Source organism: Sinohyriopsis cumingii, chromosome 10, assembly GCF_028554795.1.
Source record: "Sinohyriopsis cumingii isolate HCF-2022 chromosome 10, ASM2855479v2, whole genome shotgun sequence".
Taxonomy (NCBI): Eukaryota; Metazoa; Mollusca; class Bivalvia; order Unionida; family Unionidae; genus Sinohyriopsis; species Sinohyriopsis cumingii.
The window spans coordinates 81,492,013-81,517,411 of record NC_142970.1 but is presented as its reverse complement, the minus strand read 5'-3'; the positions used below and the strand labels follow the sequence as shown (position 1 = coordinate 81,517,411).

Here is a 25,399-nt window from a genome sequence, read left to right as displayed (position 1 = left end):
ATTGTGACATTTATACCTGTAGTTGACCTTTCATTATAGATATTTAATTTCTACGCGTTACTTTTTAGTCTTGGAAGTTCCCATGACGGAAGCGAAGGGTGTAACGACGGAGATTTTTACCTCATGAGCAGATATGGAGGGGGTGTTAACATGACCGGGAGAGAGAGTAACCCTTGGACTTTGTCTAGTTGCGCAGCTGCAACAATTTCTAGCTACATTGACAGGTAAAATGTTATATTCATGAATAAGTTCGTATTTGGTAAATAGAGGAAAACTTAAAACACTTAATGTGTTGAGTGTTCAATCTTAGTAAATCCATGATGTACTGAGTATTCAGTGTTTGTAAAACCCTAATATGTTGAGTGATCAATCTTTGTAAATCCCTAATATGTTGAGTGCTTAATCTTTGTAAATCCATACTGTGTTGAGTGCTCAATCGCAGTAAATCCCAAATGTATTGAGTGCTCAATCTTAGTAAACCCCTAATGTATTGAGTGCTCAATTTGAGTAAATACCTAATGCAGTTAGTGCTCAATCTTTGTAGACCTCTAATATGTTGAGTACTCAATCTTTGTAAATCCCTAATATGTTGTGTATACACTCTTTAATAAATCTCTGATATATTGAGTGCTCAATTTTTGTAAACCCATAATATGTTGAGTGCTCAATCGCAGTAAATCCCTAATGTGTTGAGTGCTCAGTTTCTCTACATCTCTAATGTGATTTTTATAATATATCTTTTTGCAAACTTTTCGCATTTGTCTTTTGTCACTGAATGCGCTCGCGCGCGCGCGCGCGTGTGTGTGTGTGTGTGTGTGATTTGGATTGTTAACGTAGCTTTATCAATTTTTTAAGTCATATCTCTACGATGCCTGCATTGTGGCAGGTTATATTGATGTCTAGCACTGGTGCATCATGCCGCAGAAATGTAGCATGATGTCTCACCCAATCACATTATCCTCACACCAGGCTGATCAGTCCTAATAACAACATGTTAATGCTGAGCGCCTAGAAAAGCACATGTTAGTACCCTTTGTGTAAGTATGACTCGGTCGGGGTTCGAATCCGCGACATCCCGTATCTAACCACTTGGCCACTGGTTTGGTCGTCAATGAATGTTAATGGATGTTTATGTATTAATCATGATAACTCTTGACTGGGAAAGATTATATATCGTCTTTACAATCCGGATATGTTCTTATTTCGTTCAGTGATATAAAATATGTTATTATTTGGTAGCCACAATAGTCATAAGTTTGATGCCCCTCTTCATCACTGTATAAAACAGAGGTTTTTGGTAACAATAAAGTATAAATTCGCCATAAAGTGTTTCAATAATTTTGTTGTTGTTTTCATACAAACACCAAGACGTGTCCAATGATTATTCCCCTTGCAACTGCAATAATTATTTCCCCTCCAACGTCTTGGGCATGAAAATAAATTTTACTTGCACATACCGTAGTTGTTCTTTACACATTTCGTTTGGATAAAAATATTCTTGATATAAAGTATTAATCATTTGTATGTTATTTCTAGCAAAGTTAGAACAGCTGTAAGAAGGGTTTGAGGCATAGTTTAATTAAAAAAATCTTTTTCATTATTGCGGCCCAGAGATTGAATTAACTTGTTCACGACAACGCTGTTTAATAACAGTTAATTTATTGACTACATTTCGTCTCCAGTGCTTAACATCTTTAAAATTATTATATTCAGATTCTAGCGTAACTGAATATTAATTCATTTTGTACATACTTTTCTTTAGATGCATCACATTTGAACACTTGATCCTATCGTTTTGTGGTGGAGTTTAAGTCATCATCAATTTAAAGACCTAGTGGGAAGTCGTTCTTTCTGGGTGGTTTTTTTTTGTCAATGTTCAAAGAAAATCTAAGTCACCGTAACCTCTTAATTTCTAGTATCATGTTATTCTACATATATTCTACATGAATTTCATAATTGTCTTTATTTTTTTTATCTTCGTCTCTAATTCCGATATGGGTTATGTTAATTGTACCACTTTATCGCCGCTTGTAATAGCAATTGCCTGGAAAAAAAGGAAGTTACCCTGAACATAAGTATGAAGAGATAGATATTGTAACATACATTAACAATATCCATTATAGTAGGACGTATATCTTTTTATTAAGGTATATGCTTACATGTTTTTATACAGCCCACAAACAGAATCATCTTCAGCATATTTTTGTGTAAAACTTTGGTCATTGAATCCTAACTATTGCTTGTTGTAGCCGTTGATATACACTATGAAATTGTAACTCTTAAAAATTTTAACTATAAAGCTGTGATTCAAATATTTGACAGCTATATTTTATTCGTTAAACTGTAGATAGACATTCCCTCTTTGACCATTTGTATGTACATTTGCATGTTTTCATACTTGTGTCTCTAATTTGTCTTATAATTTTCTCGACTTTGTCTATTCTATTGCAACATAGTGAATCCAACTAGTGTATTCTTTGTTGTGTAGAGTAATATTAATTACACTGAATGTCCGGGAAAAATAACTACATCTTCCAACTCTCTCTATATACACATTATGAGTAGCGTTTTATGTTTTTCTATTTTGCTTCTGTCCTGTTTAAGTGTAAGCAATTGCACCTTTACTATGGTAGTAAGATTTTTTCGTCTGCAAATAGTGTTCGTTGTTTGTTATTTACGTCAAGAAAATAATTTCCTCCTGACAAACTGCCTTTAGGATTAAAACAAGCTAAGTGCGTTTGCCATTGTCATACCGAGTCAGGCTGGCCTGGGGTGGGTATTTTAGAACAAGTTAGAATTGGTTTACGAGTCCGGCGCTGTACCGGCTGTGCTACTGAGGGTCCAGATATATCGAGGGCGATTAGAATATAAAACTAGTGTTCAGCAATTTGCGTTCTTTTCAGTATGGCAGTAAATTGTCTTCAAGAAAACACATTCAACACGACCCTCATGGAGATATATAAGAACTTCTCGGACCCTGGATTGTTCCTGCCTATCGACAGCCAGTGTCAAATCCAATTCAACAGTCATCAAGCTAGGCAATGCTTCGTAAGCTTCAAATCTAGCCTAACCTTAAACTCCAATATTTCAGTGTTTTGCTTTGTTTTGCTTTCTTTGAAAGTTTAGGAGCCTTCAGCGATATGTTGGAAATAAAGAAAGAAAATTATAATTAGACGTTAAACATTCGCATTTTTATTTTATGTGTAAAAACCTGAGACCCCGTATCAACATTACGGCAATTGCAGTTCTGTTAATCGGTCGAATCAGAAATAATTTGTATTCGTCCCAGTCGAAATAAAAATAATAACTTGCAAATAAGTATTTAATTTGTATATAAAGATGACATATTTGGGGCCAGCCTACAGTAAAATAATACCGCTAACGAACGCACTATTTTGTATTGATTATGCCCAGTATTTGATATGGCAGCAATATAACTAAACTATTACTTGTCTTAATTGTTTTAGTGGTTTTGAAAGGAGTATTGATGTCATTCTAGTCTCTAAAACATGTTGATGTCAGCAATATATGATTGTCTCTGGAAACGGTTGGTCTAACCTGCCTACCGATTGTATGGACAGGTAAACTGTCTCTGGAAATTGTAGATCGTCCCTGCCTACCGATTTTATTGACAGGTAAACTGTTTCTGGCTGCTTACCAACTGTATGGACAGGTAAACTCTCTCTGCTTGAAACTGAAGGTTGACCGTGACTACCGGTTGTAGGGACAGGTAAACTTAGAAAACATCCCTGGATGAAAATAATTTTAAGGAATCGTATGACTGATATGAACAATGCTTCAAAAAGAGATAAAATACTGTTGCAAAAACAGTGCCGGATTAAACCCTGTTGAGGCCCTTATGCAATCGAAATCTTCCCCCCCCCCCGCAAATTATCTCCTATTACGTTTTTAATTTTACCAACCAACACTCTTAATAAACCAATTTTATTACACAAAACAAATATTAACAACTATTAATGCTATTAAACAAATTGATATTGTATGCAATTAAACAAAAATTATAATATGTTATTCGATCCGTTGTCGCGGGGCTCCTAAGAGGCGTGAGGCCCATAGGCAGGTGCCCACTCTGCCTAATTGGTAATTTGGCACTGTACAAAAATACACATCCTTCACTGTTTGCTAACAAGAAAGATTAGTACGTTGTTTCGTTAATATAGGAAGAAAAGCTCCAGTTGTTTAATTGTAGAATCTTTATAGTGACCATTTAGTCATATAGGCTCGTTGTTTACAAGAGTTGGTGTGAGCACAAAAACGTCGGGTTATTACTTGCTCGAATATTATCTTGTTTGTGGAGAAAAACAATAACTAATAGGTCACACTAGCATTAAATTGGATGTAGCAGTATAAACAATATTAAATGTGCATGTTATTTATTCTGGAATATCTGACCCAAATTATATTGGTTCTTATTCCGAAAACGTTTAAGGACATCACCCAAAAGAAAGTTTTAACACGGATTTATATTTTCTGTGTTGACCGTAAAGATTTATGACAGTGTCAACAACGAATCGTAAATTAGCCCGGAAGGCAAAATTAGGAATGTGAATAGCAAGAACGCGTCCTAACGTACACAATGAATGATGTCAGATCAAGGCATCAATAAGAAATTTCTTGACTAACATTTTTGTATAGAGAATTTTTTTCTTCATGTAGGCCCTTGATTCCAAAGTGTGTTCTGAAGGAGCCTGGTGCTGGAATCCCAATGATCCAAATTACTGCTATCAGATCTTTCCTAGACAAAGCTCCCAGTGCGGAGTCATGATGGTATGTCCATATATTTGCTTTTGTTCTATATATATATTCCCGTATTTCCTAACGGTTGCCTGCTTCTTTCGGATCCCTTGCTTCCCGTGTAACCATACGGTTCTATCTTAAGAACGTTTTCCAGCTTGCCTATATCTCTCAGCTTTCTTTGAATAATTACTGTTCTATTACTATTCTTTGAATAATTACTATTCTTTTACTCTCTCTCTCTCTCTCTCTCTCTCTCGTAGTGACACTGACCAAACGCTTTCGAAATAAATGGGTTGCGATCAAGGCGGACGACACAAAGGAAAAATAGTAACAAATACAATACGTAAATATATAATTTATATTTACAAAAATGAATTTTAAAAAAGCAGTATGTAAATGCATATTTTGATTACATTTTTGTATTTGCAGTTGTGTGTCGTTTTGTCACCGCCTTGGAAACGGGATCCGTATAGTTGTTAAGCGTTTGGAAAGCTTTTAAGACTTGATTCATTGAATCGTGTGTGTGTGTGTGTGTGTTCAAGAAAAAACTGTATTTGATCTATGTCTTGCACTATTGAGTAAGTAATATACACACTGTACAGAAATGTTATTGTTTGAGGATTTTTACATGTATGATGTAACTGTTTGCTTTTCGGACGAAGTAAAAAGAACCACGGATCTCAGTCTCCATTTTGTGGTACAAATTTTGTCCATCTGTTTATATAATCCTTTCTTTCTTATCTGTGTAATGTTTCTACTAAGGATGTTCGTAACAGTAAATCTCATTACTAATCTATATCACACACCGTTTCGTTTCTTTTCGAATATTTATGTAATAGCGTTGTGACCGAGGGAAGTGCGTTAATAGTTCTGAGTTGTTGCCAACTTGCCCACCCGGTACCATCAACCCAATGAACGTTGTGAACGTGACCCAGACTATTTTGGGAGCGGACGCACCTGTCATACTATCTAAAGTCGGTACCTACGCCGGAACTGCTTATACTACACGAGATACAGCGGCCGGCGTTCTCTCGCCCGAAGATACTTTCTGTTTCAATTAAAAGAGTATGGACTCTTAAGGCTGAACTCTTGTTCTAATCAGAAATAAAGAGAAGAATCATTCTAAATTGACTATTTTCCTGTTTCATGTGCTTTATACCTTTCCCCTCGGCTCAGCTTCCACATCCCCGAAAGTATTGGGATTATTCGTAACTGCATCAATTCAACAATCTTCTTGAGAAATAAGATGATTCTTGACTCACACCACACACACCCAACTGATAGTAGAGGGTTGATAGAAATGGAAATTTGGGATCAATCAGCTGAAAGGAAATTAAAAGAAACTAAATACAAAGTATTACATCACAACTCGGCAATAAGCGAATCAATGTAGCGGATAATAATAGCCAACACGCATGGATAATTTTTATATTTTGTATACTTGCGAAATTGGCAACGAATTACGTGAAATCATAGCTTTGACCGATTTTAAATTCCTTCTTCAACATATCTGAGGAAATATCAATTTTACATTGTAAAACCCGCCAACTTTGTAACGCCCCTTCTTGTAAGGGGTGTGGGTTGATTGGCGAATTGTACCTTCTTTCAAGGTGTCCGCTTTATGAGGTTCTCGTTATCTAGGAGATGATCGCCCTCGGTTGTATTGCCCGGATGGAGTAAACTTATAGGTAGAATAAATAGAGATCTGAGCGGATATATAGAACATAATGACTCGAGCCCCCGTACATTAAAATCAAAAAAGTGTAATATATTATATAAACAATGGTGATGATACAATACACTAGGAAGATACACTTTTTTAAAATAAATCTTTCACCGAATTGCAATACTCAAATGTATTTATAAAAATAGCCGATCTGTTTACTGATTGAATTTGTTCATCATATGATAGAGTGAACAATCGAAGTCGTTGCCTTGTATAATTGCATAACCTGCTTAGCTCTTGGTCCTCCAATTTCACTGTAGCTGTTCTCTGTCCTTCCGTCTTCTTCCTTCCCTTCCTTTCCCTTTTCTCTCCAACCTTCCTACTGTTTCGCCTCCTTCGGCCCTTAAACTTTGTGTGGGTAGGTGGATATGTGCATGTAGATACACAGAGAGTTGGATACTCAGTGCGTAGTTACATCTGAGGATATGTCTGAATACGTCTGAAGATATGCCTGAAGAGCTATTTTCCCCTTTTAAAATAAACATAGAACAAACTTTTCCTGTCGGCTATTCTTCTGGGAATTGATCATTACTCCCCTCTCGTCATTAGATCTTACTATCGGTGAAGACTTAATTTGGTCTTGGAATATCATGAATCCAAGAACAATCTGCGATGTCTGCTACATATATCTTTTATCATTGATGCAACCCTGTAATGATTTTTTCGTCCTCAAAAGTCATCGTTATTGATAATAGGACCAGCGTACTTTTGTACAGTGGGAATCGTCATCATTTTCCAGTGTAAAATAAAGATCTACTGCAGTATATGTTTTGCTGTCTAAATTTTCACCTTCCTTTTCCGTGATCTTTGCTGCATTGCTAAAGAATTTAAAGCACGATGAAGTTAGTTTAACAATACTGAAATATATATTCTCTAGTGCAACATTATGTTACTTAAAAACATAATATTTTGCTATTAATGAACAAAAACAAAATAGAAAAAATTGGTTTTTTGTTTATTCCCAGATAGTAAAATGTCATTTTCCTATCGATCATGAGAATTTATATTATTGCGTTCACTGAAGAAAAACTTATCATTTTTGAATTGTTTCCGAACTCAGCTAAATAACATCTACGATATAATTTGCCGTCTAAGTCAGTAATAACGATTGCCTGCTACATTTTACCAAGCAATACGTTTAAATACAAAATTGCATTTGGAAGGGTAATTAGCACGAGTAATCATTAATGTGCACGAAACACTAATTTGCCCAAATAAGATACGTGCGTCTACTTTAATCTAAAGATCTAATGGTCTGCTTCGACATATTCATCACTTTTCAACTTATCTAAAAAAGACAACCTATTTTCTCAAAATCACACAGCCTTTGAATAAACATCACTGGGATATGCATACATACAATACATACATACATACATACATACATACATACATACATACATACATACATACATACATACATACATGCATGCATGCATGCATGCATGCATGCATGCATGCATACATCCATCCATCCATCCATCCATCCATGCACCATACATACATACATACATACATACATACATACATACATACATACAGTTTATATGTTCTCTTCTAACGTACAATCATAGGTAATGAATCCAGAAGTTATATACAATCTATGTTGGGGTTTTGACCGAGACAAGGGAATCTCAGTCAAGGGTTTATATTATTTGTCTCCTCACGAGGCTTTCCCTAGTGGGGAGACATTTAATACAAACCCGCGACTGGGATTGCCTTGTCTCGGTCCAAACCCCATCGTAGATTATTGTTTTCACCCAGTATTTTCCTTTGAAGTAAAAAGAATTCTGTACTAGTATTCACGTACAATGTTTACATGATGCTCATGAATATAAATATGTTAATGGGGGCTGTGGTGTGACCGTTGCGTCCGAAATGCACAGTTTATACGCATCAGCAAAGAAAATAACAACAAAATGTCGCATAATAATGAGGTATATCAAATTTAATATATGGATGCTATATGAAATTGACAATAAATAATTAACAATTATTACAGGAAACTGTTTTATTTTCATCAGTTCCAAGTTTGAAAAGTTATATTCTAAATAATAAAACGATATTGGCTACTCAGCTCTACTGTAGTTATACTTAGTACAAGCTGTAACGAAGAGTAACATCTTTCCTTAGATTAGTCATGGGTAATTTGAGATCTGTGTCACTATCGTATATAACTATTCTTTTATTTGGAGGAGGTGAAACTGTGTGTGACATACTTGTGTTGTCCTTAATATTGATTGTAAAATTACCCTCGTGTATAATAGACCCTCCAAAAACGGACTCTAGTGGATAACCATGTGCTAAACTTTCAAGTTCACGGATTCTTTGAAGATTTATTTTTCTGTTCTGGAAGTATGGCAAGTGCTACAGTGAAATTTGCTTATGGATTAATGTGTTGACGGACAAATGATTCCTTCTGGCTGGTAAGTGTATTACTTTGTTATTAAATATTGTAGGAATATTTTTGATTCAACCGGGCATAATGGAGATGCTTAACAAAATTAGAAAAAAGCATGTTTTATATAACACTTTTCTGGCTGTTACTAAGTTTTCCGTAGTTGTTAAGAGAGTTGGGGGGCTATGAAGTATATAGGTCTATAGCCTATATGCATGGAGCAGTGCTTTCTATTATATTGTTCATTTCACACATCATTGAGAATTTTATCCTATCTGTAGCACAGTCATGTTCAGTTCAACATCATTAAATGTAGCTAACAGTATATACTTTGTTTCACATGAAGTATTTATGACTAGTTAGGTAGCTTTAGCTATATTTAATGACGCTCATTTAAAAATGTACTGAGCTCGGCCGGCATATAGGATAAAATTGACCATGCTGTGTGGAACGAACAATCACAATACCACAAAGCTCGACATCATATGCGTTTGTCTTTGTCTCTTTCGAAATATTTTTGTATGGTGTGTTCTCAAAGATGGATTTAACTCAAGTTACTATGTTTTTTGTTATATATTTGTTGCTGTTGTTGTTTTTGTTTGATTTTAGTACAACTATATCAGGCACAGCAGAAGACAACAAATTTTTTTTGTATTTAAAAGTAGTTCTGAGCGCTTGGACACCGTGACTGAGATGACTGGTCTGCGATGACTAGAATGAGACAGGAAAAGTAAGGTTAGCAAAACAAGTAGATTTCTCTGTCGCATGGGTGAGAAAACATGTTCTCTTGTAATGCCCAACCAAGGAGAATGAGCCAACATCTTATATTTTTTCTTTATATGCACAGCCACGGAAAGAATCAACATGTTATGTGTTCTTTTGCAATGCACTACCATGCATAATGAGGAAAGCAGTTAATGTTCTCGTGTTATGCACAACAACTGAATGTCAGCAAAAGAGTCAATACCTTGCATGTTATCTTGCAGTGTACAACTATGAGAACGAGTCAATAGGTGATGTGTTCTTTTGTAATGTACGGTCAGGGAACGAGTCAAGAAGTTATATGTTATCTTGTAATACATAGCCACGGAAAATAGGAAGAAGACATTTTTATCATGTCTGAAGAGAATGGAAAATAGTAATACCCGTGGACCCAATGGTTTGAGAGGTGAAATTTTTATAATGTTTTATTTGTAAAGGTTTTGGGAAATTGTCAATAAGGGCAATTCATAAAGCATAGTATAATGGAACATGTCGCTAAATACTTATACAAAGAATGAATACCTTTATACCTATGAAGATAAACCAAAACAGTTTTGAAGCGAAATAGATACCAAATATCCCTTCGAACTATTGTATATAAACTGATTTCAGGTTACATCAGAAATGGAATCAACAATAAATTAGTTTTTTTTCTTCTCCTGATTTCTGAAGATCAAACGGGCTCTTTAAATGTAGTATAATGCTTTACGTTGAATATAGATATACTGTACATGGAACAGTATTTCTTGTTGATATTGAAAAGGATATTATTTATATTTCTTACAAATATTTGGTTATAGTCATTTCATTTTTAACTGTGGTCCAACGATACCAAGCTGCATTCAAAGTTCGTTTCAATGTATATCTTCACCAGCTGCTTGAGATGGATTTATTTCTCATTTGTTTAGTACTACTAGAGGATGCAAACAAGGTTATACAGTATCCCCATACCTATATGTGTTATGAGCAGAAATCTGAGTTCTCGTATTAGAAAACAAAACAGACGTTCACAGGGTTAAACATTGTTATCACTAGATATTTAATATCACAGTTTATGGATGATGCACTATTTATTCATGGTGGAACCTTCTCTGCAACGTTTCAGCATGGATAAAAAGTACAGTATTCAACAGAGTTGATGTTACTAGGCAGCAAATTTTCTTAATTTGGAACAGACGATACTAATGAATCAAGAGCATACATGTCAGTAAATAGCCGTCACGTTAAATACATAATCTATATAGAGTCTAACACCAAAAGGAAGAACATTGGCATACAAGATCCGTGGCCCTACTTGACCCACCAGGGCAAATGATACACAAATTCGATATATTAAAATTAGTTTAGAACTCTAAGAAAAATCAAATTTAAGGGTTATACTTAGCACAATATATTACTTTGAGCGGCGTAACAATGATTGATATTTGTAAATTTTTTGTGGCCTTCAGAATTACATGGCTTCGTTGTTTCTTCTTGAGAAATGTAAAACAGTTAATTTTTTATTATCTATTTGTTTATGAATACGTATGGGTGGCTATATTATGTTATGTTTGAATATTGCTACTGTGCCTTGTCTGGTTATTCTTTTGGAAATGGCGGATAAAGACGGAAAACATAACTTACATTTCTACCTGATGAATAAGATACCTGAAACAGCGTATCTGTAAAAAATATTTTGCTGTTTCTTAGAGAAAAAAATGGGTTCATCGATTTGAGCATATTTATGTTCACCTCAAAAATGATAACTGCCTTGAAAATACTTAGATATAAATTTTGAAATGATATATTTGACCTACACCCCGTCGCTTACTTGAATATGCTGATGTTGTATAGCATGTATTTTTTTTTGCCTGAAGACTCTTAAATCAATAAAATCACATTTAGAAGCAGTGATAATTTTGACTGATCTCACTAGAAGTGTTAAGTGTCGTCAGATGTATGAAGAAACTGGCTTATCTACCTTGGCAGATGGACGAAAGTTTGAAAAGTTATGTTACTTTCATAAAATTTTATAAGGTTTCTCTTATTCTTATTTTCCATCCTTATACCATCACTGGTTGTTGAGACAAACAAGTATGATGTCAGAAACAGTAATAATCGAATTTATACCAGATTCAACATAAGTAGAAAGTCATTTCTACACTTCTATTCATGTTTGGAAATCACGTTCAGATTCAGTAAAAGGACAAAGAAACTTTTATCTCTTCATGACTAAAATAGAGGCTGAGACAACACAAATGCATGCCCATCCATCTTTTCGTTGGTCACAGGAAAGTGTCTATTTTGATAACTATAATAAGACATAGCAGTCGTAATTTACATACTGACCTACATTCTAATCAGTTGATAGATAATCCTGTGTGTGCATGTTGTGATCATATCGAAAATGAATGTTATAATATACATACATGTAAATATTATACTGATCAGCGTTGGAAATTGGTTCAAAGTCTAAATCCTCTCTATGTACGAGCGACTGTCAATAATTCGTTATCACCTGGTTTTTTTTTTTTTCAGCTAGCGTAAATAGCCGCCTTTTCGACTTATTCCAAGCATATATTCAAGCCACGAAACACTTTACGTTGTTAAGAATTATTCGTAATTTGATTTCTCAGCTCAGTTAATTATTGCCATTTTCATAAAGAAAGATATAATGGTCTTAACTTTTAGCCACTGTCTTTATTCAGGTATATGTACTCTTATCCAATCTGTCACGATCATTACTGTATTCATCTCTCTCTCTCTCTCTCTCTCTCTCTCTCTCTCTGACCTATTTTTTTCCCGAATCAGGTATGTTTACATATTATTGTATGAAATCATGTTCTCTGCCTCTATCCATGTACAGTTCTTATCAATTGTAGAGGAAAGGCCTGTTCTAGTTGCAATAGCTTGTAGCCCAACCCCCTTTGTTAATATTTAGAGCAATAACAAAGTTTAAACAGAAACAGAAACTGACAGTTGACACACGATGGATATTTTGTTTAAAATACTACATAAAATAATTGTCAGGTATTGCAACAAAAAGCAAAATAAATTCGTTTTCACGCTTTATTACCCTATAATTACTCCTTACTGCATAGCATTTCTCCATATGAACAGCTGCTAGTTTATTCAAAGAAACCAGTCAGGATCGTACAAGTTAGCGCGTGCTTTAAAAACAAAATAGGAAGTGCAATGTTTCGGAAGCATGCTGTCGATTCGAAATCAAAACAAACTGTGTATCGTAATATATTTGTAATGAGAATCGACAGGTGCATTACATGAGTATACAGCAACAAATGCAGAGAAGAAATCAAATTGAAAAATGAGTTTACGAAAGTATGGCTTGACATATGATTGGTGTCACTGTTCAAATGTAGAAGGACGAAATCATGATTATGATAGAATTGTATGCGTTTCCTGTGGCTAGAATCAAGGCATCACTTAATAATTTTTTACAAAGCTTTTTTTTTTTCCCCCTGGATAACCTCACTCTGCCACAAATATGTTTGTAAATGTTCCAATTGATTGTTGGTGGAATTACACAATTTCTTTGATTAATTCTCTCTCTCTCTCTCTCTCTCTCTCTCTCTCTCTCTCTCTCAACATGCACTGTTTTGTCTATATTATCCGGATATCTTTTCATTGTTGTGGGTATATTGACGGGAAGTGCATAAGAAAATATTTAGTTATAATCAAAATTCACTTTTTCATGCTGGAATTTCTTCCGAATTCCTTAATTTACTTGTATGTGTGGTCAAAATATACAGATGGATGGATTACAGAAAAATAATATGAAAATAGTTTAACAGCCTATATTTGTTGTCCTTCTTCTACGGATATTTAATGTGATTTACATTACATGTGGATTACATTTCTTAACTGGTCATAAATCAGAGAACTCTTTGCCCAAAGTTGTTTGCTCACGCCTCCTCTCTTTCTCTCTCTCTCTCTCGCATACAGAAAAAAGAAAAAGTATCAGAAGATTTGATATGCGACTTGATGTTATTAATATTTATATTATTATTTGTACAATATCTCTCTGTCTCTATCTATCTATCTATCTATCTATCTATCTATCTATCTCTCTCTCTCTCTCTCTCTCTCTCTCTCTCTCTCTATATATATATATATATATATATATATATATATATATATATATATATATATATATATATATACGATCGTTCATTTCAGGCGAAAGTAAAAATTCATATACCTATACGAATCTCATTTTAACGTACTTTCCATCAGTCCTAGGGAAGGTAAAGGACATGTTACTCTGTCTGTATTTTTTTCAGGTCCATGCTATCTGGAACATACAGGCTCGTCCTGTGTACGTCATCGATGTTTTGAACAGGCAAGATTAACTCGTTTGCCACGTAAAGTTCTGAGGGTCGACATGTGTACCTCCCAGGACTATTCAAAAATATGTATGAGTACTTACTTCAGATATGGTATTAAATTATATTCTGCATGAAATAGAATGCGTAGGTTTTGGTAAATTTTGGACTTTTCCGAAGTGATTTGAAAGAGTATGTAAGAGTAAGTTCTCGTCATTCCTTATAGTGAAAGTTCATTCACTGAATATGTATCACAACCTAAATACCAAATCCCCTAAATTATCAATGACAGAGGGTAGACGAGCGAAGGGAGGACCTGCAGTGTCATGTGGTGAGATAAAAATGAGGTTAAAAGTGTATTGCTTACAGCGTAATTTTGCAAAAGATTTGGTTTGCAGTGTTTAGATGTACCCATTGATTTTGGATCGTAATGACTCACACAATGATTGAGTGTGGCATTATGTATTTATTGAAATACAATTAAATGTTTTAATTCAGATATATGGTACAAGCAGAAATATATACAAGGTTACAGAGACAACATCAGCATAACTACGCAAGCGCAGACATGATTTGTGAGTAGAATTTCGATGTCACATCAACTTTTGTTGCTGTTCCAGTAATAAATCAATCGTGACACTTGATGCGCCCCAATACATAAAGTGCAAAATTTTATAATTACAAGAAGATGAGTTATTCTCTAAAATCCATATATCTGTTTACTCCAAATTTCAAAATAAAGGACACATTTTAAAACAAAATTGAAATGTCACTCTCCGTATCTATATCTCTCTTTGGGCAAATAATGAAGAAAAAAAAAACAGTCATACATATTGTTGTAGCAGACAGTTAATTTACTAATACATCACCTCCAAAAGTAACAACAGAGCGTGGAGTAACGAGTGTTTTTACAGGAAACGTTGAATAACAAAACCATTACATGGTAGCTATGGACGCCAAATTTCCGTATCAGCACTCTAGCACGTACGCTATTGTTCCAACTATCATCTTTATCAGAAATGTTTGCAGAAAGTTATATGGTCAAGGTTTCTGACACTCAGAACAATGTGCAAAATGTCTCCTTTCGAGAAATCTGGGTTTTACAGGAATACCGATACCCCCAGGTTCAGATCGTATCTTACCACTATTCCCATATATTATTTTCAGTAGCATAACTGTCATACACAGTAATCAAATTTCAGGAAGGAATGCTCTAACGGTAGGGGGAGTTACAGGCATACCGTCATCATAGCCGCATTGATTCAGACACACACAATTATTGTCACGACCTAAATTAGATGTTTAGAATCTCTGATGCATTTCACCGAAATGAATGTTAGAGAGAAAGGGGACAAGATAACATTTATGTCTAACACCATTATTTATTGGAAATAAATATGCCTGGGTTTTACCCCCCCCCCCCCCCCACACACACACACCTTACAGGGAATAACAGACAAACTGTGACAATGACACAATAGGCGGAACATATATGCATGGATACCTTTACCCAAAAGTGTAAGAAAGAATTATTGAACAGATTGGAGATATCCTTGAATGGATATCCTACATGGTGCCACATTTATTTATTTCCATTTTTCCTTCTTTTCTTCTCGGCGATTTGAAAGCATGATCTCTTTCTTTTCTATCTGAGTAGGTTTAACTTTGGCCAAAGATCTTGTGGCAATGCAAAAAGAAATCAAATATAAACTAATGTAAGCAATGTAGTCTAAGATTTTCTCCCCGCACAAATCTTCGTACAATAAGGGATTTTATGTCTTTCCTCTTGTACTGCCAAGAGTTTTGGTGAAATGAATTTCACTTTTTCATTTTTGTTAAAGTTTCAACTTGACAGATTATACTGCAAAGATCCGTCCGAAAAGGATTTTATTAACTTGTATATTCTTTAGGAATTAGAATAAAATGCAAGTCTCTTTAATAAAACGATAGCTACATCAGCACGCTATATATATATATATATATATATATATATATATATATATATATATATATATATATATATATATATATATATATATATATATATAATTCTGTTGCGTGTACACACACACACACACACACACACACACACCTATTTATATATGGTTAGAGACTTGTCAAGCTTGTATGCTATACTTACTTTGAAATGCAGGGCAATTGATATCATCTAACCACTTTGTTCATCCCCCGGAAGAGCCTCATCGACTGACCATCCTTATCTATTTTATATAACGCTTGACATCTATGCTTCCACTGTCTATAGATATCATCTCTACGAAAATGAAGGGAACATCAGCAATAATTCTGTGTGCTGCTATCGGAGGTAAGTATATGTGTTAGATTTGTGTACAAGAACCAAACTTGAACATCTCCTGCATATAAAAGGCACCATGCAAGAACTCTCCCTCTTAATTGCAGTTCCATATGTAACCTTTAAATAAACCCTAAAAGGACAAAATTTTAGTGGCCCTTTGCGGTCTTTTTAAGGATGATCACTGATGATATGTTGGAGCATTTATCTGTTACAAATCAAACAGGGCCCCGAGTGGCCGAGTGGTCTAAAGCGCTCTCCGTTACGGATCACTGCCATCTCACCTCTGTCTGCGAGGGTTCGAGTCCAGGATTCGGCAAATGTGGATATGTGAGAAAGCATGCCAGTAGCTTCTCGAGAGTCGGTGGTTCTTCCAGGGGTTTTCCCGGGTTCTTCCTCCACCATTAATACTGGCCGCCATGCATAGCCTATCGTGTGCTGAAAAATGGCGTTAAACCCCACAACAACAACAACAAATCAAACACAATATTCTTAAAGGTTAGTTTGCTACTTCTGAGATCGTATCGGTTTTGCCTACAAAAAAGCCTGAGATTACAACTAAGGGCAGGTCGTAAACTGCAATTGATTTATCAAGTCTAGTATAATTCTTGTTCACTCTTTATCTTTCCCGTGACATCTTTTGCGATTGCCTAAGCACATTCTTTGATCATAATTACCTGGAGAAACACCGCTTCATTTCACAAAGAATCTCCACCAGAGCTCACAGCGTTTATATACACGCATTTATCCAGTTAATTCGTATAAATCACGTCATAGCGACTGAACTGAATTGTAAACAGTGAGTATAAAACAGCCGGATTTGTTTTTAAAAGACATATTTCTCTGTATATGGAGTGTTACAACCGATTTATTTTCAATGATCCCTACCTTCCCGCTGGCTATCATGTGCAGAATAGACCCCATACGTCCGCCTTCATGTAGTGAGTGCCAAATTAATAGATGAAATGGTTCGTCTTGGGGTGCTTCCCGTGAAGACGTTCCTATGCTTCGGAGTTGCTAATATCCGCTCTTGTTTAGCATTGATTTTGTTCAATCAGTAATGTTTGAATAATAAACAAGACACGTATTTTTTAGATAGGCTACCACTCTCTACTCACTAATTACCAACATTTAGATACTAAGCCTAATGAGCTGAAAGCAGGTTTTGAACTTAATTTTGAACTTAATGAGACACAAAGAACAAGTATTTTGCTGCAGAAAAAAATGGCAGTTATGCAACCTCGCTGAGACTATACATTGCTATTCTAGCGGCACTAAACTTAACATCTTAAAGTCAAAAATGTGTGTGTGTGTGTGTGTGTGTGTGTGATTTGGATTTTTAACGTAGCTTTAAAACATTTTCTGAAATATCGCTACATATGTCTGCAGTGTGACAGTTTATAGTGATGTCTAGCACTGGGGCATCATGCCGCATGATGTCTAACACCAAGTCGCATTATCCTGACACCAGACCGACCAGTCCTAGCACTAACCTCTTTATGCTGAGCGCCTAGCGAGGTAGCTGTTAGTACCATTTTTATGTCTTCGGCATGATTCGGTTGAGGTTCAGCTGTTAATACATTTTGACCAGAAAAGCAACAAGTCAATAAACAGATTTGTAAGAAATGTACATTTTCTTTATAACAAAATCTGCTATTTTCCACTTCCCGACAAAAAAATTCTGATTTTAAGGACAGGTCATTGCATGTGATCGCTAAGGAGAGAGAGAGAGAGAGAGAGAGAGAGAGAGAGAGAGAGAGAGAGAGAGAGAGAGAGAGAGAGAATTGGAACATTTCCACGAACTTTCGAAGACAGAGGTAGTTTATCCAGAAAAAAAAAAAAAAACTTTTATCGACACATACATGATGTCTTGATTTTCTAGCAACAGGAAGATCTTGCAACTTCGTCGTTGGTTCCTCCTTCTACATTTGAACAGCAAAACCGATCATATATCACGCCATACTTGCAACAAATTTCTAAACTCATCCTCCACGTTGTCGTCTCTTGCGCACTTTTGATGTAACGATGTGCTTCCAAGATTGAAAACCACCACTAACTTGAATAATCCTCATTGGATTCTTTGAACAGAAGCGTTGGGTCTCATACATTAAAATGACATGCATTGTAGAGTAATTACAGAGTTATTATAGGTTAAGAAAGTCGTCAATACTTGTTTTATTTATATTATGTAATAATATTGTTATGGACTAGGTTAAAACGGAAAACAGAAACACCAAGTGTCCTTTGTGAAAAGTAAACACAAGTTTAGAAACCAATACGTTTCTTAGTAGTGCAGGCAATCCCACCCTCCCTTGTGGTCAAATTTATTCTGATCTTACTAAACCGGTGTTTTCTGTCATAATTTATACTGATATATAATTATTGTTTTCTTAAATAGATATATATTATATGGAAATCATATGTAGTCATTCATTTCAGTCGCTTGCGGCGTCTCCCTGGCCGCCGTCAGACCGTGTCTGACTCTATCTGTGGTGCACTGTTTTGTGGACCCATGCTCAGTAAGCAGTTGCCCACAACACCCGGATGCAGTCTGCGTGTACGTATTAACGGCATCTAATAGCTATATGTACGTTCTTTCCTTGCTGCAGCTACCGTACACATATATATAATCACACATACTGTCTTGTTTCAGTTTAAATAACTTCTAGATGTAACTACTAATTGCAGATACCCAGAGAGATCTTCATAGATTTAATTTCATTCCGACTGCATAGAATTGGAATGCCGGTGCTGAAAGGTTTATTTGAATATATATATATATATATATATATATATATATATATATATATATATATATATATATATATATATATATATATATATATGTTTTGTAGATTAATACATATGATACATTTTGTTATGGTCCTTTATATCCAGTAAGTTAAAATTATTCTATATGCATACCAACATGCATAGAATATAGACTCTAATAATTAAACTAATCAAGGCTTAAGGTGGGAATACTAGACGAAAGACCGGATATACTCGATATCCTCGTCTGCTAAAACGTTAATTGTACCGTCATCGTGAGATAAAACAATTTATATATCCAGAGAGATAACATCACATGTCAGTGTAAAATTTATGAAATTCAGTTCGGTAAATAAGCAATTTAAAATATCATATAACTTACACTTTTTATACATTGTATTCTTTCTGTAAAATTTTCCATCCTGATTCTTTACTTGTTGAATGGTCTAAGGCACTTGCCTTTACATATCACTCACACATCTCACCTCTGTCCGCCTGCGTTCGAGTCTCAGGCTTGGCAAACGTGTGCATGCGATGTGAGAAAGATTGCTAGTAGCTTCCAGTGGATATTTGGTTATTCATTCTCGACAGAATGTACTGGACACCATATACAGCCTGCCAATGCGCTGATAAACAGCGTTAAATCAACACATACACACCATTTTTTATTATTTTATATAATATTACGTTTATAGTTTATTTAATCAATATTATTTTCACTTGAATAAATAATAATAATAATAATAATAATAATAATTTCTTCTTCTTGTTATTGTACTAATAATGATCATGTTGAAACTATTAATGTTGATGGTAAATTGGTAATGGTGAATATATTTGTAATTTTATTATTATTATTATTATTATTATTATTATTATTAAGATCGAATTATTGCGGTGGATGCCATCATGAGTACTTTGACGATAAAGGAAATCGTCTGAACGATTGCAGCAGTCCACTCCTCCTGTCGTGAGAACGGTTCACGTTCCATCCTTCTGTACTCTGCACTAGGTAAATACTTCCAGTTTTGTATCATAAAAACGTTCACCTAACTTATTCTTTTAATTTGATGATACTGTATCGCGTTAAAAATTATCTCGTCTGCTCAAAGTTACGGGAACACACCTCGCACCCTCACCTTCAACCATTTCTTCCTCTTATTACCGGTGTATGGTTTTACAAATGTGTGGAATTTATTTTCCGAGAAAAGACTGAAAATTATGATATTCCAGTATTTCAATTGCAATATATTTACTAGATAATTTTGCTTCGACTGCTCCGGTGCCCTACGTGGTTAGAGCCTTCGCCTCGGATGTGGGAGGTCGCGGGTTCGAACTCCGGCCAGGTCAGACCAAAGACTAATAAAAAATTGCATTAGCAGCTGCCTCACTTGGCGCTCAGCATTAAGAGGTTATTGTTAAGACTGGGTGGCCTGGTGTCAGGACAATGTGAATGGGTGGGACATCATGCTACATGTATGTGGCATGATGCCCCAGTCCTAGACATCACTATAAACTGCCACACTGCAGGCGTCAAAATAATATGGCTGGAAAATTGTTAAAGCTGCGTCAAGAATCCAAATCACACACACACACAAACATACACACACACACACGCGCTAATTTTGCTTGGCGTTTGAAAACGGTATATTAGGAAACAAATGCAATAGTTATTAATAACAAGTAGTGTACAATTTCTATACATCAATAATATAAACCATTTATAGGCAATCGTATAAGATACATTTTGTTAGAGGAACGGTGTGTAGATTAATTTGCGCTGTAATATTTATTGGTAATCGCGGTAATAACAATAACAGGAGTTCATTAAGTCAGCTTCTAGTTACCTAGCTTTGGTCATTCTATTAGTAACAATTATCTCATCAGTATAGCAGTAGATTGACGGATTTTGGTGATGATGATAGTAACAGTAGTAACATTAATCTTCTCACAATATAAACTGCGCCAATGTTGGTTGTGTTAGAAGAGCAATGATATTAATATTGGTGGAAATTTTAGGTTTTGTTTATATTGAAACCTTTATCAAATTTTACATGGTGTTCTTTTAACTTTCTATTTCAGATGCCACCAAACATTCAGCAATTCGTTTCACGATGGTGATTTGATGTAACTTTTTAAAACATAATTTTATTTTGAATAAAAGCAATAACAAAAACAAACGCAAGCACATGCGTCAGTTATAAATGAACGTGTGATCGAATAAGAGAATATTCAGACTTCACAAAGTTCAAGCAAAAATGATACAATTAAAACAGAAAAGAACATTATATAACATCGGATAGAAGAATCCATACAGTAGAACGGGATACACTTTAGAAAAAGGTACCACACTGATAAACATTCGACATTACTTCAGATGGAATATAATTCATTAGTGAGAGAAAAAAATTAAATTAGATGTTATGAGTGAAAATAATGTGTACTGACTTTTTATGAGATAGGCCATTTGTGTTCTATCTATTGACTTCTGTAAGGGATTTGGTGGCTATTTGTGTACGATCTATTGACTTGTAGGGAATTGGGCTGCCATTTGTGTACCATCTATTGACTTCGATAGGGGATGGGCCGGCCATTTGTGTACCATCTATTAACTTCGATAGGGGATGGGCCGGCCATTTGTGTACCATCTATTAACTTCGATAGGGAATGGGCCGGCCATTTGTGTACGATCTAATGACTTTTGAAGGAGATATGCCATTTGTTTACCCTATCCAGACTTCATTATGAATTAGGTCATCTCATTACTGCCTACCGTCTTCTACAGGAGACAGGTCATTTGTGTCCCAACTAATGACTTCTGTATGAGAAGGCTAAATCTCGCTAAATGTAAAAGTGAAAATTAAGATGGACTTAATGTACTTTATGTAATACTATGTGTCTCTCTAGATTCTGTTTAATTACGAGTATACTAATAATCTTTGCACCTGACAATTACTAAATAATTAGAGGTACTGAAAACATTGCAATTAATACATTATTAGAGATACTGATAAACACGACAATTACTAAGTAAAAAAGATACTGAAAACATGGCAATTACTAAATAATGATAGATACCGAAAACATGGTAATTACTAAATAATGATATATATTGCAAACATGACAATTAGGGATACTGACAACATTACAATTAATAGATCATAATAGATGTTGTAGTATAATAATTACAAGATCATTACAGATGCTGAAAACATGACAAAACAATAAAGTATCAGAAGAAATGGGGTAGAAAACCTCGCAAAAAGTGAAACCATTCCAGATGGAAAACTTCATCATTGAAGAAAACTAGAACATTGTAATGTACCCCTTAAAGTTGACTGCATGGCAAGCAGCAATTTATGAATTGACGACTATTGCGACAAGTATTATGTATTAATTTAATCACAAACGAATAAACAACCGAGCAGCTAGTATACATTCTGATTAAAAGTAGATAGGTTATTAATCGTTCAAGTCTTTTAGCAGCAGAGAGGGTGAACAGACCACTTTGTAGGAGCGTCCAAAACCGAAAATGAGCCTTTCTACGCATGATCGAAAAATAAAAAGTGTCGATGGATTTATAAAACTTCGACACTTTACTGAGAAAATCTCTCCGGAATTTTTCTAATTAACAATACTCCATTGTCGGTCGTGATTTTTCCAGTTTATTATGCACGCGCTTTACGCAATTACGTCAACGTGATGTCGCGCCCTTCCTGCTGATATTCATCCAAATATTTCATCGAGACCCATACGATATCGGGATCTAGGATCGTGTAAGTTTATTGTTATAAATCCATGCGGAGTAGCTTGCGCTCGTGAAAAGAAGTTTCTTATCCATGTCACCGCCGCAGAATATTTCGCAACATCTCCATTAAACACAACTAAAATTCCTGATCACGGATGGTATTTGTGTGACATTAAATCAAAATATGTGATTGTTCAACGTTGTTAGATTTGAATTTTTTATCGCGATTAATACCTTGAGAATGAAAAATTCCATGAATATAATTATGCTCATGATTGTTGTAGTGGTACTGCAGCAATGATACAATTGTGCAACGAGAACGGCGAGGCTGTACTGTTGATATATACGGGAGATCTGGCTGTCGTCCGCGTATAACAGTTCCAAGATGTGATTCATATTGTTGTGATCATGAATGTCCCGAGGAATGTCCTGAATGTCTAGGGGTTCCATATGCAGCATTAAATCTCAAACAAACGGAGCATTTATCATCTATGGGAATTACAAACACAGGATCAAGTATGATTATACTGGGTATGATCATATCACTGCTTAGTTGAAATTTCACATATTGAAGTGTTTATCCGGTACGGTGATACTCCATTTTCCGCTGGAGGTTTTTCATATAATTTGTGTAGGATCTAACAATTACGATCCTGCAGTGTTGGAGAAATTCGACATACTCGATATAACAATTATTTCGTCAATCTGACGCTTTGATCCACGTGAACGATAAGTGTGGAAACCCTACATAAATATTATATATATAAGAAATGTGGAGTTTCCTCATCGACAAAAAACACTCGATAGAACAGTTATTTTATCAATCTGATGTTTCACCATCATTCAGTAACGCGTCTGTTGCGTTGTATATATTCCTGCGGTGTTGGTGGTTTTTCTCGCTTAGAAAAGTATTTATTTTTTCTGTTTTTGTAAGACGCCACTAACGCTCTATATGCGCTTTCTCTGCATTTGTTGCAAATTTCAGTGTGTCCTCGTAATCCTCGTCCACATCCAATACATGGTTTTAACAACGCTCCTCTTCTGATATTTTGATTGTGAGGTCCGCAGTATTCCCTGTGACATCGTCTGTTACAAAGTTCAGTTGATCCTTCTGGAAGCCATTTACATTTATTTTTTCCAATTCGAAATGACATTATATATATTACAATATTAATTAGATAGATTCTTATCTATATTACACAATGATAGACGAAAAAAAAATAACGATACATACAATTTAGCTGGTCACTATATTAATAGACAAAATTTTAATAAAAAAAATAACGACAAATACATCTTCGATTATATACAACCTGATCATGATTATATCCAGGATATGTTTGATAATATTCCCGATGATGAGCTACGTGATGCTGCTCAATTCGGCTGGTATCATCTTAACGAATACTGCGAGCAGTTTATGACGTCACTCAGCGAGGTTGTTCGCGTTGATAACAAACAAGAAGCAATTAAGTTGTTGGTTTATTGTGATTATCTGCTGCGTGGGATCATAATACAACATTTCTCGGATTTTTATGTTTTTACTGACGATAAATATTTTAATATCGTCGCACATGAATTCGCTGGCAGATCGTCCGTGACTGAGATCATTCCGCGTGACAGAACAAGATATCCTGTTTTTGACCTTGATACAAAATATCGCAACGCGGTATTGACGTACAAACATGATAAACCATCGTATAAACCATCTGATGAGAAACTCAACACAGATGAGATAATTGATTATTTCTCACGATTGTGCGATTGTGCTCGGAATAAAATATATTTATTCGAAACAAATAGTGGATATCACGTACTCGTTAAATCAACTCGTGTAACGTTCGATGAGCACAAACAATTGCTAAACAAAGCAGCTGATGAGAAAAATCCTGATTGGGCCGTTGACAGACAAGCTGGACTTCACAGCATCAAGCTGGCCACGACGTGATCTTGTAAACAAACTCCAACAGCGTGTAATACATTAATATCAAACTACGCATCTAAACCATCTGAACTGTTATCGTGTCCAACATCAATTCAGGATTATGTCAGTGCTCAAGAACAACACGAACAGGTCATCAATGACACTCTTACCGAAGATGAAATAATCAAAATATCAAATGCGCTGACAAATCAACACGATCAATTAACGAAGATCGTATCATCGTGCAACAACATCATCACGATATCGAGGAAACCCGGTCATTTTTGTAATATTTGTCAACGCCGCCACGGATACAAAGAGATTCATGGTTACATCGAATCAAAATGTGTTGATTGTTTCGTTGTTGCTCATTCAGATGTGTTCGTGATTGGTTGTTTCAGATCGTCAGGAAAAAAATAACGATACCACGTGACAGCATCAACGATCAGATTGACGATTTTATTAACGGTAAATCAACTAACCTAGCAATTGCCGAGATTGTTAATGGTTTACGGCAGCAACAGCGAGATGTCGAGCATATAAAATACTTGATGAAACTAAATTCCGTCGCCGTAATTATCCCGGTCATTTAGTTGGTAAAAGTCCTGATTATATTTATACTGAACTACCGTTACGTGAGGGTGGTTCAGGATGTAAAATTATCTACGGTGACTACGT

The 25,399-nt window shown here is 35.2% G+C and overlaps 1 protein-coding gene and 1 long non-coding RNA gene across 2 annotated transcripts in view; both read left to right on the top strand.

The window, feature by feature from the left end:
- Positions 1-5,885, top strand: part of LOC149790471 (uncharacterized) — a 39,600-nt gene extending 33,715 nt beyond the window's left edge. Inside the window, exons 11-14 of the mRNA XM_089973227.1 lie at positions 69-224; positions 2,904-3,048; positions 4,678-4,788; positions 5,598-5,885. Of these exons, the coding sequence (XP_089829353.1) occupies positions 69-224; positions 2,904-3,048; positions 4,678-4,788; positions 5,598-5,819 (634 nt within the window). The 3' untranslated portion in view covers positions 5,820-5,885. The remainder of the gene's footprint in view (positions 1-68; positions 225-2,903; positions 3,049-4,677; positions 4,789-5,597) is intronic.
- Positions 5,886-16,154: 10,269 nt separating this feature from the next.
- On the top strand, positions 16,155-21,234 carry LOC149790470 (uncharacterized). Its single transcript, XR_016423614.1, has 4 exons — positions 16,155-16,289; positions 18,717-18,834; positions 19,933-20,061; positions 21,132-21,234. It is a non-coding gene; the product is annotated as an uncharacterized LOC149790470 (long non-coding RNA).
- Positions 21,235-25,399: the final 4,165 nt, after the last annotated feature.